This window comes from Asterias rubens, chromosome 4, assembly GCF_902459465.1.
Source record: "Asterias rubens chromosome 4, eAstRub1.3, whole genome shotgun sequence".
In the NCBI taxonomy this organism is placed as follows: domain Eukaryota; kingdom Metazoa; phylum Echinodermata; class Asteroidea; order Forcipulatida; family Asteriidae; genus Asterias; species Asterias rubens.
The window spans coordinates 9,828,292-9,845,854 of NC_047065.1; the positions used below are offsets into that span (position 1 = coordinate 9,828,292).

At 38.3% G+C, this 17,563-nt stretch overlaps 1 protein-coding gene across 1 annotated transcript in view; it reads left to right on the plus strand.

The window, feature by feature from the left end:
• The first annotated feature begins 5,116 nt into the window (after positions 1 to 5,116).
• Positions 5,117 to 17,563, plus strand: part of LOC117289649 (cytochrome c1, heme protein, mitochondrial-like) — a 34,754-nt gene continuing 22,307 nt past the window's right edge. The window contains exon 1 of the mRNA XM_033770868.1: positions 5,117 to 5,256. Coding sequence (XP_033626759.1) covers positions 5,179 to 5,256 — 78 coding nt within the window. The 5' untranslated portion in view covers positions 5,117 to 5,178. The remainder of the gene's footprint in view (positions 5,257 to 17,563) is intronic.

The window sequence follows — 17,563 nt, forward strand, 5'->3', positions numbered from 1 at the left end:
TCATTGTGCGTGCGGTTTCGTTGTGAGACCATTTTTATGGACGCGCATACGCCATTATTCGTAACGCGTGTATGGCAAAATATTTTGCCATACAATTTTGCCATAGACCTTTTCGCAAATACCAGGGCGCGCGCGTAAAGCTTGGAATTAGGTGCATTGTGGTCCAGCTGGTATCCAAATTTGATCCATATCAATCCCACAATGCACCTCATTCAACAGTCTGCGCTTGCGCATTGGTATTTGCGATAAGGTCTATACAATGACATCATCATTGACCAATGAAAACACTAGAAATGGTCTATGTGCACTGACATCTTGCCTTTTTGTCATACGCGCGTGTCACACGATGATAATATTTTGCCATACGCGCGTATTGCGCGGTATTGATACGCCGCGTCCACAGACGACACAGAGGGTGGTCGAGCTTAGTCTGGTTCCCTGACCAAAGATTCCTTGACGTCTCTTGTTAAAAATCTTAGGTCAGGTATCACCCACGGTTAAAAATAGAGCATGACGCAACTTGTCAGGGTCGGGGGTCATCTCCAGGGAAACCATGTCTGCACGTACTAGCGATAACGTAACCCTCCTCCCAACGGCCGCCAGGCCGGAGGGTTACGAGATTATTTTGATCATCAATTAATGACAATCTGGTTCAACACGTATAATGTCGACAGCTAGTCACCAGATTTTGCCCCATTTTTACCACTTTTAAAAATCATGAAACTTAATCCTCAATCAATGTCAATGAACACTCAAAAAAAAAATATTTTTGAAGAAAAAGGACAAAAACTTCCCAGGTTTATATATTTTGAACTTGTCGCATCACTTTGCAAACGCTTTATTTAGACACAACGCCTGCCTTTGCAATAACTGGCATAAAAACTCCTGGATCTACGGCCGACATGACTGTAGTCTAGGTTCCTAGACCATTGGTGTTGCGTGGTCACACACAACCAACGTTCCGATTATGCACGGCAAAAACTGTACACGCTTGTAATGAACGAACGCTAGCGGGCGCTCTGTTTCTCTGATTTCCGGATCTCCCCATGTCGATCCTGTGCTCACCAAGGTCTAGGACATTTGCAAATTGAAGGCGTGGCCAGACTATGCAAATGACTCGATTATTCATATCACGTGACGGGTTGAAGATGACTATTCAAACTAGACCGAGTCAAAGGTCAATGTGATCGGCGCGCTATTTTTAATAATCTTTGCTCAAAGAGTAATTCCGTGGTCATTATAGGCCTATTAAAAGGAAAACAGTGAAATTTTAAGTATAGACTACCTATTCAGATTACGGATACGTGACGATTTGAAATCGTAAATAATGGTCAAAAATCGAACGTAAGATTAGCATTCAGAGAGTCCGTGTAACGGACGCTTGTATGGCCCCACGGCGTGGAGCAATCGGAACGTGAAATAAGCCTTGTGGGATATCACGTACCGCCCATGCCGTGTCTCGTGGGGGTTGGAGGTGTTAAATCCCGGGCGCTATGAACTCCCAGCTTGCGGGTGTCGACTCCGTTGTTTCTTATGATCGCAACGTTGCAATATGCTCCATGTTGATTCATGGCCCCCTAATTTCTTTTTGTTACGAGTTTCAGGTAATTTTGATGATGTCAAAACGTAGGAATATCGCATCTACCTCCATTGTTATATCATGGTTATATTGACAGTGTTATTGTGTGAGTAGCTTGAAAATATTATGGGAATTTTTTATAAAAGGTTGAAATAAAAATAATGCTAAAACAAAATTCCCTCAAAGCATAATTTTGCCAAACAAAGTATTATTTTTTAATTCTGTGAATGAAGAGTTATTTTTGAGGTAATGATTAAACTGGGCAACTAGTGGAATTTATGACCTGACTATTCGCCTCAAATAACTGGGAGTTGAATAGCAGTAGTCGCCACCCGACAAGCAATCAAAATTCGCAATTTCTCATGAGTTGTTCCAAAAGATATTGTTAACACTACATTCCAAAAAATATTATATGGTTACGTTCCAAGCTGCGCAGCTACTCGGCTACGTTTACGTTCAAAGATACGCTTAGGTCTACATTCCTTCAAGTTGCACTATAATATCAAAAGGTATGTTTTCAAGCCCAAGTCAAGCTACGCTTACATTCCAAGATAGGCAGCTACGTTTACGTTCCAAGATACGCTTAGGTCTATGTTCCTTCAAGTTACACTATAATATCAAAAGGTACGCTTTCAAGCCCAAGTCAAGCTATGCTTACGTTCAAAGATACGCAGCTACGTTTACGTTCCAAGATACGCTTAGGTCTACGTTCCTTCAAGTTACACTATAATATCAAAAGGTACTCTTTCAAGCCCGAGTCAAGCTATGCTTACGTTCAAAGATATGCAGCTTTGTTTATGTTCCAAGATGCTACGCTTCAGTCCAAGATATGCTTACGTTCCAAAAGATGTCAACGTTCCAAGCTACACAGCTACTCAGCTGCGCTTACAGATCTGCTTATGTTCCTTCAAGTTACGCTATAATATCAAAAGGTACGCTTTCAATCCCATGTCAAGTTACGCTTACGTTCCAAGATACGCAGCTACAAATTACGTTCCAAGATATGCTTACGCTCCAAAAGATACTGTTACGTTTTAAGCTACGCAGCTACTCAGCTACGCTTATACACTCCAAGATACGTTTAGGTTACGCTACAATATCAAAAAGTACGCTTTCAATCCCGAGTCAAGCTACGCTTACATTCCAAGATCTGCAGCTACGGTTATGTTTCAAAATACATTCTCACAAAGACGCTTTTGAATCCCTCAAGATTTCCTTCCCCCAAGATTAAAAAACTTTCACTGTGAATAACACTACAGGGCCCACCAGTTAATATATGTTTGGCAGAAAATACTGTACAAAATTTCTTTACTATCCAAAAATTTAGGTGGGCACTAGGCATAAGTCTACAACATTTCAAATTTAATTAAAAATTGGGTGGTAACCAGTTTCTGCTAAGCAATACTATTTTGTGCTAACTATAAGCAAATTGTTTAGCCAATACAGGCTTCATCAGTGTGGGCCCTGCCACGATCGCATTTCAAGCTGCATCATGGCAATGCAGTAGTCTGGATCTGGATATTATACATAGAAAGGTTTGTGGTGGTACCGCAAACCTTTCTTTATCGTATTTCCACCATGTGGCAAAGTTTCAAATCCTACTGATCTGGACATTATTATACTCCGATAAAAACATATACCCACACACACATGCAGAGTAGTATAGCAAAAGTCATGCAACGCATTACTGCATGCATTTACACTGCATGCACAACACTGATGAATTATTTATGAGCCAACCGCAACGCAGCCTCTGATTGGCTCCACCGGAAAGTCGGGGGAGATTTGCCGAAAAACAATAAAAAAAAGTTAAGACCCGTCGTTGCAAATGTCCTAGACCTATGGTGAGCACAGGAAATCAGAGAAACAGAGCGCCCGCTAGCGTTCGTTCATTACAAGCGTGTACAGTTTTTGCCGTGCATAATCGGAACGTTGGTTGTGTGTGACCACGCAACACCAATGGTCTAGGAACCTAGACCAGAACGTTGGTTGTGTGTGACCACGCAACACCAATGGTCTAGGAACCTAGACCAGAACGTTGGTTGTGTGTGACCACGCAACACCAATGGTCTAGGAACCTAGAATACATATAAACTGCGCCAATAAAGTATCTAAACACTTACAAATGGTCAGATTTATCGGAACCTGAAATAGTATACAAAAATTTAATTGTTCGTTTCTATTCACCGTTAATTTCTGCACGTTTTGACACATCTTGTGTTGCGCTACGATGTTGTTTGGTGGATTTATGGACACTTGAGTGGCTTAAGGTCGAATTTCAAAAGTTGCAAAAGCCCCTATTCACCTCAATTCCAAAAGGGAACTCACATAAGCATCACACTCAGACAAAATCAAGACAAAAGACACAAACTCGTTTCGTTTACATGACCATGAAATTAATTGCCGTATCTTTAACTCTAAAACTGCTGTTATCCTGTCCTCCATTCTTGGTGTGTCCTCCATCATTGTCCTGAATGGCAAGGAGTTGTCTTCTCATACTCCCAATGAGACCTCTGATCTGTCCCTGGTCAATCCCCTGCCATTTCCTGATCAGGATGACGGTCGCAAACCCCTCGAGAGTGGTGTCAGGCTTTATGGACTTGTTCACTTTCTTCTGCTGCAGAAGTCACCCTCGGACGGCCACTCCTTGGCAGGTCGTCCACATTTCCCTGAGCTTGGTAGCAATTCCACCATTTACTGACCGTCGCTGGTGACGTTTTTACCTCGCATCGACGTACCGGCTTCCATCAAACCAACGATCCGTCCTCTTTCCTGTTTGGTCGTTTGAGCCATCTTTCCTGTTATCTTGAAACACCTTTCCCTGTCTTACCATTGTTGTATGCCTCCCATCTTTGACCCCTTTGCTTGGTTACTGACAATTATTGGTGAGTATGTTCATCGCAACCGATTTATCCAAAACGCGACCAAAAACACATAATTTTAGAAGGCGAGCAAAAGAAACGCCGATCTTACTCGTCACAACACAACGATTTAGCTTGAATAGGGGCTTTTGCAACTTTTGAAATTCGACCTTAAGCCACTCAAGTGCCCGTAAATCCACCAAACAACATCGTAGCGCAACACAAGATGTGTCAAAATGTGCAGAAATTAACGGTGACTCGAAATGAATAATTATTTTTTGGCATACTGTTTTAGGTTCCGATATATCTGACCATTTGTAAGTGTTTATATACTTTATTGGCGCAGTTTATATGAGAAACATCGCACATACATTGTACATTATCGAATAATGCAACGTTTGACACGCCATACATGGTACACACACTTCGTGGTTGTGTAGCTGATGAATAATTCAGCGTCAAGTGCGTGGCAGCCAATTGGAGCGTGTATGCAAATCTTTGGCCTTTACCATCCTTGAAAAAAAAATTCGCAGGACCGCATACCGGACCCTAAATTCGACAGAGCCTAGTCGGAGATTTTTGGGTCTTGGAACCAGACTAGGTCGAGCTCAGCGTTCTCCGGGTATGGTCGATACCAAAGATCGTATCGATACCGTAAATCCGCCGCCACACAGTACACACACACGTATCACAACGAATCGATTCTACGACTTTCAGTCTAAAACTTACGCAAGCAAGATGGCGACGGCGGCGTTATGGAAGGCACCAAAATTACTCCGGCATGCCCGGCAAAATGGCGTTACATTGTGCTTGAAGGTAATAATTGTACGCATTATTTCTTGGAAAAGGGACAAATATTGTGTATGCTTGTCTTTTCACCCGAAGGGCTGCGCATTGGGTTTCCCTTAACGAGTCAACAAAAATTATCGATCGCCCGCAGGTATTTTCACTAGCCCGTAATTATACACAAAATTTTCAAAACGGAAAAAAAAAAAAAAAAAAACCACGAAAGTGAAGCCCTTAAAATTGCTTTTTTGGAGGATTATATACCTGAACTTTTACCTTAAACTATCCCTTTTCCATCAACAACAACTTTATTAATGACTTCGTGGTTAGGTTAGGGTAGGGGGTCGGTTGATTTGATCATGTTTTTTTAAAACTTAGTTTGCAACAAAATCTTCATCATGAATCAACGATCAGTCAACAACGTACATCGAGAAATAATTCAATGAACTTTGCCCCGCAAAGCCCTCTGTTGGCAAAAGTTGTCAATGTTATTGGTTGTGCACAGTCTGTAGTCATTTAATACACAACGTGCGGCAATCCTTTACTCCGTTCGTGAACGTGTATGTTCCATCCCAACTTGAGTGTTTAAGTTGGGGCTGAAAACATCGCTTTCTCTGCGTCCCGTCGATTTATTAATTTTTTGTTTCCGAGCGTGATGAAGTTTTTCGTTGTGGTTGTAGTCTCACGAAATATGTCCCAATATTGTCATACTTCCCCTTAAAATGAAGCTTAAATGTTTATCTTTTCATCTATAACCCGGGTCAGGGCGATAAACATGATCTTGAATTAATAAAACACCGAACAAATGTAGTGTTTGATTAAACGCAATGAGAGCCTGTCAGCCCGCGATACAGTTGCATACCGTTGGAAAGCCCCATTCATGATATAACGAATGACAGCTGTGTCAAAATTCAAGAACGAGGCAGTTTCCGATGAAAGGGCAATCTACACGAGGGGTTGCTCAAGTGGATGCACCTATCCGGTACAGAGGTTGTGTATACAGCTAGTTGTCTGGTTTCCACCTCTTGTAAAGAGTAACGCATGCAGCACACGGCAAAGCTGTTTACGGGGTGACGTCATTGGGCCGAAACCAGACTATTGTATGCTGTGCAGTGGTTTTGCAAAATGGAGACTACAGCGCCGCGTCCTGATCCCCCGTGAGAGTGTGCATTGTTGACGTTTCTAAGGTTAAGATCGGACGTGTGGAAAGTGTCGCAAGTATTGTTTACCAAAATTGAAGAATAACAGCGGGAATTTTAAATTGTTTCTAGAGAAATTTTGGTTGTTTATAGAGTGTATTCGTATTATCTTGGAAAAACAAACTTTTGAGTTGATTTTGATACTCTTTCAGTGTCATTAGTGTTCAGTTTTCAGAATTCAGTTCTCATTTTTCAATTTTACTAAACTTTAACTGAAACGTCCAGTAGACTCGGTGCACAACCTAGCTTCTGTATAGAACAATTATCAGTCTGTAAGTTAGAACAAATCAAACACAGTTCAGTTTTTCTTTGATTTTTAATTAGCTGTTCCGACCTACCGTCGGAACAGGTGTTGTTTTCGTCGAGATTTTTATTATTAGCTGTTCCGACCTACCGTCGGAACAGGTGTTGTTTTCGTCGAGATTTTTATTATTTTTATTATTATTATTCTTTGTTTCCGCCTAAAACCCCATAGCGTTTGTACAGCGTTTTTGTTCAGGCCCCTACTCCTAAAGTATGAGGATAAAATAGTTAAATCATATATCAAATTGAAGCTTAGAACATAAGCTTTACTCTAACAAAAAAGTGTAAAAATTCTTCATTAATTAACCACGTGGTCTTCATTTGAATTTTTTAATTTGTAATTTTGATGCAGTCACTTTCATGTTATTGTGAAACATTCTCTTTGGTAATACAACACAGTATGTACCTCAATGAGTTGTTGACTTCTTGAGAGGAGTCTATACTATTTTGTTTTCTACCCGCGTTCTGGACACATTACTCTGTACACGCACAAAGTACGGAGGTTTGGGATTTTCGTTAGAACGTGCGTTAAATTTGTCCTTGTTTTTCTAACCGCGTTCTGGACCAATTACTCTGTGCATGGGTTTTCGTTAAAACGAACGTGCGTAGTTAGAAAGGGGTTTTTCGACGACATCGACGTCGTCGTCAAAAACCCCCTTAAGGCAATCTAATACTACATTTCAACCCTACTTAATATTTATAAAATATTACTTGCTGTGGTATTGTAGTTTTTGAGAAATGAGTGGAAAAATGTCAAATTTAGACTCCAAGTGTTTTCTTCGTGGACGAACGTGCGTAGTTGAATAGGGGTTTTTGACGACGACGACGTCCTCGTCAAAAACCCCTAAAGGCATCAAATACTACATTTCAACCCTACTTAATAGTTAAAGGCGTTAGCAGTTCATATTTAGTGACAATGTTCGCAAAATCATGACACGAGAATTATTTCGCCGGATCATAATCCCCTCTGTTGAAATACATACATGTAAACCCTCGATTATTGTATTGGCCCTCATAGCCTAGTGGTCATCAGTCGCGCTTACTTCACTGATACATGCGAGTTTGAATCTGCGCACGGGAAAAATATTTTTTTTAGCCCCCAAAACTAAAAAAATATTTCTTTTTGTAATATTTAAGTTAGATTCTTATCTTTATATCGATAGTGTTGCCTTTTCTTTTTCTCAAATGTTAGCCCAACATAACCTGTGTGCATGCATGACACGATGATGTTTAAAAACACAGTAAGCGAAAAATGGTGATCATAAGCGCAGAGTTTGGTGGTTAAGAGTTCTGTGAAATCAACTTGTACTAGATCAAACATCAAACCACCGACCCCAAAAAAAATTAAAAATCGTAATTAATTAACCACGTGACTCATATTTGCATATTTAATTGTACAAGGGGACAAAGTTGTTGGAACTTCCTGTTGATGCTGACATCATGAGAACATCAGCATAAGTATTGGAATTGCACTACCTATTGAACCACTTGGAGTATTCAAGGAGTCCAACACGTCAGTCTAGAGTCCAACTCTGATTGTAAAAATCAATTCAGGCATCATCTTCAATTTAATTTTATGCAACAAGCAAACTTGGAAATTTTCTGATTTTATTTCAAAGGGTAACATAAATGGCTGTTAGCAAACGGTTTCCAACAAAAACTACATGGTGTACGTGCACAATACTCTTACTGGCCTCAAGCATTTACCTCTAGATAATAAATCAAGCATTCAGTTCAAAATGATAAAAGTTTGTTATTGCCACATTATTCAGCGAACCATGAATCATACACAGCTACTATTCACAAGAAAATCTGTGTGGAGGGTAACAGACAGCACACAATGGAACCGGAGTTTAACAATGACAATACCAAAAGTGCAATCGTCAGCCGTTGAAGTTTATTATACATGGGGCTGATGGTGATCAAAAGGATAAAAGTTTGTTATCGCCACATTATTCAGCGAACCATGAATCATACACAGCTACTATTCACAAGAAAATCTATGCGTGGAGGGTAACAGACAGCACACAATGGAACCGGAGTTTAACAATGACAATACCAAAAGTGCAATCGTCAGCCGTTGAAGTTTATTATACATGGGGCTGATGGTGATCAAAAGGATAAAAGTCTGTTGTCGATACAACCGCCCACTTATATTCAACAGACCATGAATCACGGACCAAATGCACAAAATAAAATATTCAAAAGAATATCCATATAATATATTTGTCTGGTGTATAAACTGATGTCCCAGCCATGGGATTTTCGTGTGTTTTTGCTAGATCCCTCGCTCCCCAACCAAGGTGACTACAAAACGTCTCTAATGGATAACAATGGTATATTTCGACATGTTTTTTTTCCCAGCAAGAGTTGTGGGGCCCAATTTCTCTAGTATTTATTTTGGGTATTTTGTTTATCTGTTTCATTTAAATATATGGTTAAGTTTTATTTTACGCTAACTGTTTTTGGGTTTGTTCTTCCTGTAATTTTGAATTGTTTTGCCGCTACATAAGATTACACCCACTAAATAGAATTGCTTACATTGCTTTCTTCGTTAGAAAAAAGGGGGGAGGGGGTCCGTACTCGTTAAGGTTTGCTTTTTATGGGCCCCTCCATCCCCTACATGTGTTTTGCATTGATTTTTAGTTTTTGTTTTCTATTATTGTACGATTGCATTTGCTTGTAATAAATTATTTATTACCTTCTGTGTAGACTAAGCAAGTCTCGCGCGTATTTGAACTTGCGGGACCATTATGTTCCAAACCTTATGGAGTTTTACGTGGGACATTTTGTTTCGTCCATTATTTTAGTTTAACGTAGTTTATGACCATGAATATTAGAAATATTGTTGGAAATGTAATACTAGTTAACAAAACGTATACAAGTAAAATCCTTTCAACAAAAGAAATCCTACTTTCGGGATGTCGACTTCCCGAGATAAATTATCACAGGAAGACGACATCCTAATTTTAGGATGTTGACTTCCCGAGATAAATTATCACAGCAAGACGACATCTTACTTTTGGGATATCGACATTCCGAGATAAATTATCACAGGAAGACGACATTCTTCTTTTAGAATGTCGACTTCCCGAGATAAATTATCACAGGAAGATGACAACTGACGTTTAGGATGTCGACATACCGAGATAAATTATCACAGGAAGACGACATTCTTCTTTAAGAATGTCGACTGTTTGTAGTTATAAGATAGGGGATAGGAGAAAAATTTGGAAAAACCGTGACCTCAATTTGACCTCTACTTCCGGGTCAACCGGAAGTGGGACCATATCTCAAGAACTACTCAACCGATTTTCAATTTGTTTTCACTTACAGACTTCTTGACATTAATATTTACTGTGAAAACTCGTGACCCCATGTTGGCCTCTACGTCCGGGTGAACCGGAAGTGGGACCATACGCCAAGTACTATACAACCGATTTTCAATCCTGTTTGTTCAGTTTTATCCTCCTAAGGCATTAAAAATAAACTTTGAAAATCCATGACCCCAAGTTGACCTCTACTTCCGGGTCAACCAGAAGTGGCACCATATCTCAAGAACTACACAACCGATTTTCTAACTTTTTTCAGTTACAGACTCCTTGGGCGTTAGAGATTAGCCTTAGGTTACCGTGACCCCATGAAGTGGCACCGTAACTCAATACACTGTACAGTATTTTTCAAACTTTTTTTCAGTTATAGACTCCTTGGTAATGTTAACACATAATCAAAGCAAAAGAACACGGAACAGCTTTGTGTTTGTTCACAAACACCTAATGTCTAGTTAACATTTACTTTTATTAATAAAGAACTTTAAGTTTAACACATATTTTCTACAACAACTGCCCTTATTTTGATGAAAATTCTTGAAACAACAATTACACCTAATTTGCATATTTAAAAAAAATAACAAATTTAATAAATTAACAAATTAGTTGGTGGATATTGTTTTTGCATACATATCCTAAAGGTATCTTGCTTTCCTATTCCTGGTCCAAAAATAAAGGTGGTGACATATTTACTTTTTGAGATATTCCTTTTTGAAAACGCGAGTTTATTATAGAACGGGATTCAAATTACCGCCAATTATGCATAATTTGCATATTTAAGAAACAAAACAATAAATAAGATAATTTTTTTTTTGGTTTTTTTGTTAAATTATCTGAAATGAATCTCACTTTCCTATTCCTGCTCCAAAAATGAAGGTAGTCAGACATTTACTTTTTGAGATATTCCCTTTTGAAAACACAAGTTTATTCATTGTTTATTTATAAAACCGGGATCAAATTACCCGCAATTAGGCATAATTTGCATATTTAAAAAACAAACAATAAATAAGATAATGGATTGTTATTGTTGTTCTTTATTTACTTTTGAGGCACCTGACTTTTCTATTAGTGCTCTAAAAATGAACATTGTCAGACATTTACTTTTTGAGATATGTTCCTTTGAAAACATGGGTTTGTTCAACGTTTGTTTGTTTATTAAAGCCGTGAAAGTCAATATTCACACCATTCACTAATCCCTCGGGACTTTAGGTCTTTGTTTGAAATTTGTTAATTTAAATTCCTTGCAATCAAATTGTTTTATTTTTTCTATTCTCATAAAACTTTTTGCAAGGAAGTAATATATTTAGGTTTTGTGTGACTTGAAACCTTAATTTGTTAATTAGGACCCTGTTAACATTGTTATTTTTTTGTTTATTGTTTACGTTAGTAACGACCTTGTTGACGAACTTTGGAATCCCTTGACCGATTTTCTTCAAACTACCACCTAACAACTCCTGTCACTGTGTTCTTTCATTCTAGCCACATTGCAAAGCAAAAAAACAAACATTAAAATTTCACCTGACATCCCTAGTAGTAATGACTGTCCCAACTGTAGTGGGGATAGACCAAATTTATATTATAATATTTTATCTGGTAGAGATGGTCTCAACTATAGTTAGGACATGTAGGACAGTCATTTAGGACAGTCACTACTCTAGTTGGGACCCCCAGTCCCAACTGTAGAAATAACTTGACCTCACTTGTTCAAGTTGTCTTGGCCCCTAATGTATTTGTTTCATGCCCACAAGTTCATCTCTATTTGTACAAGTAGGCTCAAACTGTAACACTGTAATTTTCAACATAAAACTTTATTAAGAATTTCTTGAGAATAATTAATTTACCCACTCAACAAACCCTTCTACTGCGCACCGCCACGCTCCAGCCACAAAAGTACCGTCCCTTAAACTACACTGCTTAACAATTTTTTATTTTAACCAAATTTGTTTTATAATAATTTATTTGATAGAGATGGTCTTAACTATAGTTGGGACAGTCATTGGTACAGTTGGGACAATCTTTACTCTAGTTATATTTATATTTATTGACCAAACCAACAGCGGACGAGCCGCCAATTACAGGAAAGGATACCAAAAAAAAACCAATTAGGAATATTCATATAGCCTATATAAAAACAATCTGATATGTACAAAGTTAACAATTAACTAGACATTAGGTGTTTGTGAACAAACACAAAGCTGTTCCGTGTTCTTTTGCTTGGATTATGAGCTAAAATGACCAAGGAGTCTATCATTGAAAAAAATACGAAAATGCTGAATGAGTTATGGTGCCACTTCCGGTTGACCCGGAAGTAGAGGTCGACATGGGGTCATGGTAACCTAAGGCTAATCTCCAATGCCCAAGGAGTCTCTAACTGAAAACAGTTTGAAAATCGATATTGCCACACTTTGGGTTGACCCGGAAGTAGAGGTCAACTTGAGGTCACGGTTTTTCAAAATTAATCTCCAATCCCCAAGGAGTCTTTAACTACAAACAGTCTAAAAAAACGGCAGTGTACTTCTTGAGATATGGTGCTACAAAGATTTCCCAATTAAATATGCAAATATGGGTCACGTCGTTAATTAATTACGTTTTTTAACATTTTGGGGGGTCGGTGGTTTGATGTTTGATCTAGTACGATTTGATTTCACAGAACTCTTAACCACCAAACTCTGCGCTTATGATCACCATTTTCGGCTTACTGTGTTTTTCAAACATCATCGTGTCATGCATGCACACATGTTATGTTGGGCTAACAATTGAGAAAAAGAAAAGGCAACACTATCGATATAAAGATAAGAATCTAACTTAAATATTACAAAAAGAAATATTTTTTTAGTTTTGGGGATAACAAAAGTATTATTTTCGTACGGAGATTCGAACTCGCAGGTATCAGAGAAGTAAGCGCGACTGATGACCACTAGGCTATAAGGGCCAATGCATATACCTAGGGTTTACATGTATGTATCTATCAACAGAGGGGATTATGATCCAGCGAAATAATTCTCGTTTCATGATTTTGCGAACATTGTCACTAAATATGAACTGCTAACGCCTATAACTATTAAGTAGGGTTGAAATGTAGTATTAGATGCCTTTAGGAGTTTTTGACGACGTCGTCAAAAACCCCTATTCAATTACGCACGTTCGTCCACGGTAGACGCCACCTTGGAGTCTAAGTTTGACATTTTTTCACTCATTTCTCAAAAACTACAACACCACAGCAGGTAATATTTTAAGGGAAGCTTTCAACTGTCATTATCTTCAAACTGGTATGTCGTCGTCGTCAAAAACCCCTATTTATATACGCACGTTCGTTAAACGAAAACCCTAAACCTTCGTGTACTAAGTATATTGGCCCAGAACTCGGTTAGGAAATGAAGAAACAGAGACTGTGCTGTGGTCCAGAACGTATGTAGAAAAACAAGAAAAAGAGACTTGAGTAGACTCCTCTCAAGAAGTCACAACTCATGATAGGTACATACTGAATTGCATTTACCATAGAGAATGTTTAACAATAACATGGAAGTGACTGCATCCAGTTATGTTCAAACGCGTAGACTCATCACAAGAAGTCACAACTCATGATAGGTACATACTGTATGGCATTTACAAAAGAGAATATTTAACAATAACATGGAAGCGACTGCATCCAGTTATATTCAAATGAAGATTACGTGGCTAATTAATTACATTTTTGATTTTGTTTACATTTAGAGTAAAGCTTATGTTCTAAGCTTCAATTTGGTCTAGGAGATTAGGTTTAAACAAAAAACGTGTGCAATTGCTATGGGTTTTAGGTGGAAACAAAGAATAATAATAACTAGACAATAGGTGTTTGTGAACAAACACAAAGCTGTTCCGTGTTCTTTTGCTTGGATTATGAGCTAAAATGACCAAGGAGTCTATCATTGAAAAAAACCCGAAAATGCTGAATGAGGTATGGTGCCACTTCCGGTTGACCCGGAAGTAGAGGTCGACATGGGGTCATGGTAACCTAAGGCTAATCTCCAATGCCCAAGGAGTCTCTAACTGAAAACAGTTTGAAAATCGATATTGCCACACTTTGGGTTGACCCGGAAGAAGAGGTCAACTTGAGGTCACGGTTTTTCAAAATTAATCTCCAATCCCCAAGGAGTCTTTAACTACAAACAATCTAAAAAACGGCAGTGTACTTCTTGAGATATGGTGCTACAAAGATTTCCCAATTAAATATGCAAATATGGGTCACGTGGTTAATTAATTACGTTTTTTAACATTTTGGGGGGTCGGTGGTTTGATGTTTGATCTAGTACGATTTGATTTCACAGAACTCTTAACCACCAAACTCTGCGCTTATGATCACCATTTTCGGCTTACTGTGTTTTTCAAACATCATCGTGTCTGTCATGCATGCACACATGTTATGTTGGGCTAACAATTGAGAAAAAGAAAAGGCAACACTTTCGATATAAAGATAAGAATCTAACTTAAATATTACAAAAAGAAATATTTTTTTAGTTTTGGGGATAACAAAAGTATTATTTTCGTACGGAGATTCGAACTCGCAGGTATCAGAGAAGTAAGCGCGACTGATGACCACTAGGCTATAAGGGCCAATGCATATACCTAGGGTTTACATGTATGTATCTATCAACAGAGGGGATTATGATCCAGCGAAATAATTCTCGTTTCATGATTTTGCGAACATTGTCACTAAATATGAACTGCTAACGCCTATAACTATTAAGTAGGGTTGAAATGTAGTATTAGATGCCTTTAGGGGTTTTTGACGAGGACGTCGTCGTCGTCAAAAACCCCTATTCAATTACGCACGTTCGTCCACGGAGGACGCCACCTCGGAGTCTAAATTTGACATTTTTTCACTCATTTCTCAAAAACTACAACACCACAGCAAGTAATATTTTCAGGGAAGCTTTCAACTGTCATTATCTTCAAACTGTTGAAGTTTTGTGTAATTCTGTGGACACCATGGTATGTCGTCGTCGTCAAAAACCCCTATTTTTATACGCACGTTCGTTAAACGATAACCCTACACATTCGTGTGCAAAGTATATTGGTCCAGAACTCGGTTAGGAAACGAATAAAAAGACATTTCGCTGTGGTCCAGAACGTAAGTAGAAAAACAAGAAAAGGAGACCTGAGTAGACTCCTCTCAAGAAGTCACAACTCATGATAGGTACATACTGAATTGCATTTACCATAGAGAATGTTTAACAATAATAACATGGAAGTGACTGCATCCAGTTACAATGTATATTCAAACGCGTAGACACATCTCAAGAAGTCACACAACTCATGATAGGTACATACTGCATAGCATTTACCATAGAGGTTTTTTTAACAATAACGTGGAAGTGACTGCATCCAGATATATTCAAATGCAGATTACGTGTTAATTAATTAAGATTTTTTACATTTTTTACATTTAGAGTAAAGCTTATGTTCTAAGCTTCAATTTGATATATGATTTAACTCTCTTGACTTTATGGTTTAGGAGATTGGGCTTTAAGAAAACACGTGTACAAATGCTATGGGGTTTTAGGTAGAAACAAAGAATAATAATAAAAATAAAAATAATAAAAATCTCGACTAAAACAATAGCTGTTCCGACTGGATCGGAACAGCTAATAAAAATAATAAAAATCTCGACGAAAACAATACCTGTTCCGACGGTAGGTCGGAACAGCTAATAAAAATCTTGACGAAAACAATACCTGTTCCGACTGGATCGGAACAGCTAATAATAATACAAATAATAAAAATCTCAACGAAAACAATAACTGTTCCGACGGTAGGTCGGAACAGCTAAAAATAGAATCATCTTAGGAAAGAAAATTAAAGCATACATTGAAGATTAAGTAAAATAAAATAGGGAACAGAAACAAACCACCATGAACGACTGTGAAAATATATTTAAAATAAATTTTAAAAGCAAAAGCCTACATTAAATTATAAACAGAATAAAGGATAAAAAGACAAGGGAATAAATTTAAAATCAAATAAAAAAAAAAAATATATAAACAAAAAATATAAACAAATCGATGTAAACAATACCAAATAAAATAAAACAAAACACTGTAAATACATGTATACATTAGTTACTGGAAGAGGATATGGCACGCAAAACCTGACACAAAAGGAATTAAGAGAAGGGGCTCCGAACACATCACAAGAACCATGGATACTATTATATGTGGAGGAAATCCTTGACAAAAAGCCACGCTTTGTCACAATCTGACAAAAACCTTTAGATCATCAGCATAAAGTAAACATTTATTACTTAAACATTCAGGAAGATCGTTAACAAATAATGTAAATAAGAGAGGTCCTAGAATTGAACCCTGTGGAATTCCAGAGGGCACTGTTTTCCATTCCGAAGAAAAACCATCCACAACTACTCTATGTTTTCTGCCAGTCCCAACTAAAGTAATGACTGTCCCAACTGTAGTAGGGATAGACCAAATTTATTTTATAATATTTTATTTGATAGAGATTGACTCAACTGTAGTTGGGACAGTCATTGGTACAGTTGGGATAATCTTTACTCTAGTTGGGACCCCCAGTCCCAACTGTAGTAATGACTGTCCCAACTGTAGTGGGGATAGACCAAATTTATATTATAATATTTTATCTGGTAGAGATGGTCTCAACTATAGTTAGGACATGTAGGACAGTCATTTAGGACAGTCACTACTCTAGTTGGGACCCCCAGTCCCAACTGTAGAAATAACTTGACCTCACTTGTTCAAGTTGTCTTGGCCCCTAATGTATTTGTTTGATGCCCACAAGTTCATCTCTATTTGTACAAGTAGGCTCAAACTGTAACACTGTAATTTTCAACATAAAACTATATTAAGAATTTCTTGAGAATAATTAATTTACCCACTCAACAAACCCTTCTACTGCGCACCGCCACGCTCCAGCCACAAAAGTACCGTCCCTTAAACTACACTGCTTAACAATAACCGACTTGATTTCAACACACGTCGACCACCACCACACACAGCATGCAGCAGAAAACAACCCTGGTACCCTGCAACGCGCTGGTACCCTGCATTACTGGCCCAACTATAGTTGGGACGCCCCAACTTTAACACTCAAGTTGGGACCAGTCCCAACTATAGTTGGGACAATTATCAAGTTGGGGCGTAACATGTACTGCATTGAAGTCTAACCCCACTTGTGTGGCCACACGTCCACCCCATTTCCTCATGCAGCTAAGGAATAAAACGAGCCACCCGGCATTATAAACCGGCTGGATGTGTTTGTGAAACAAATGCAATTTTAAAAAGAAATTTTTAACGATAAACTTTGCTACCTTTCGCCGACTCTAATTACATCGTTTCGTGCACAGCGCAGCCATCTTAGAATATGCGAATCAATATGACGTCATCGGCCTGCCGAGCTGTGGGCCCGTGAGGGCGCGAATACAAATCAACGGCTGTTTTATGTGAATTAAGCTTGTGTACTTTTTACTCGCACGTGCTACGTAGTTCACGAAAAAGT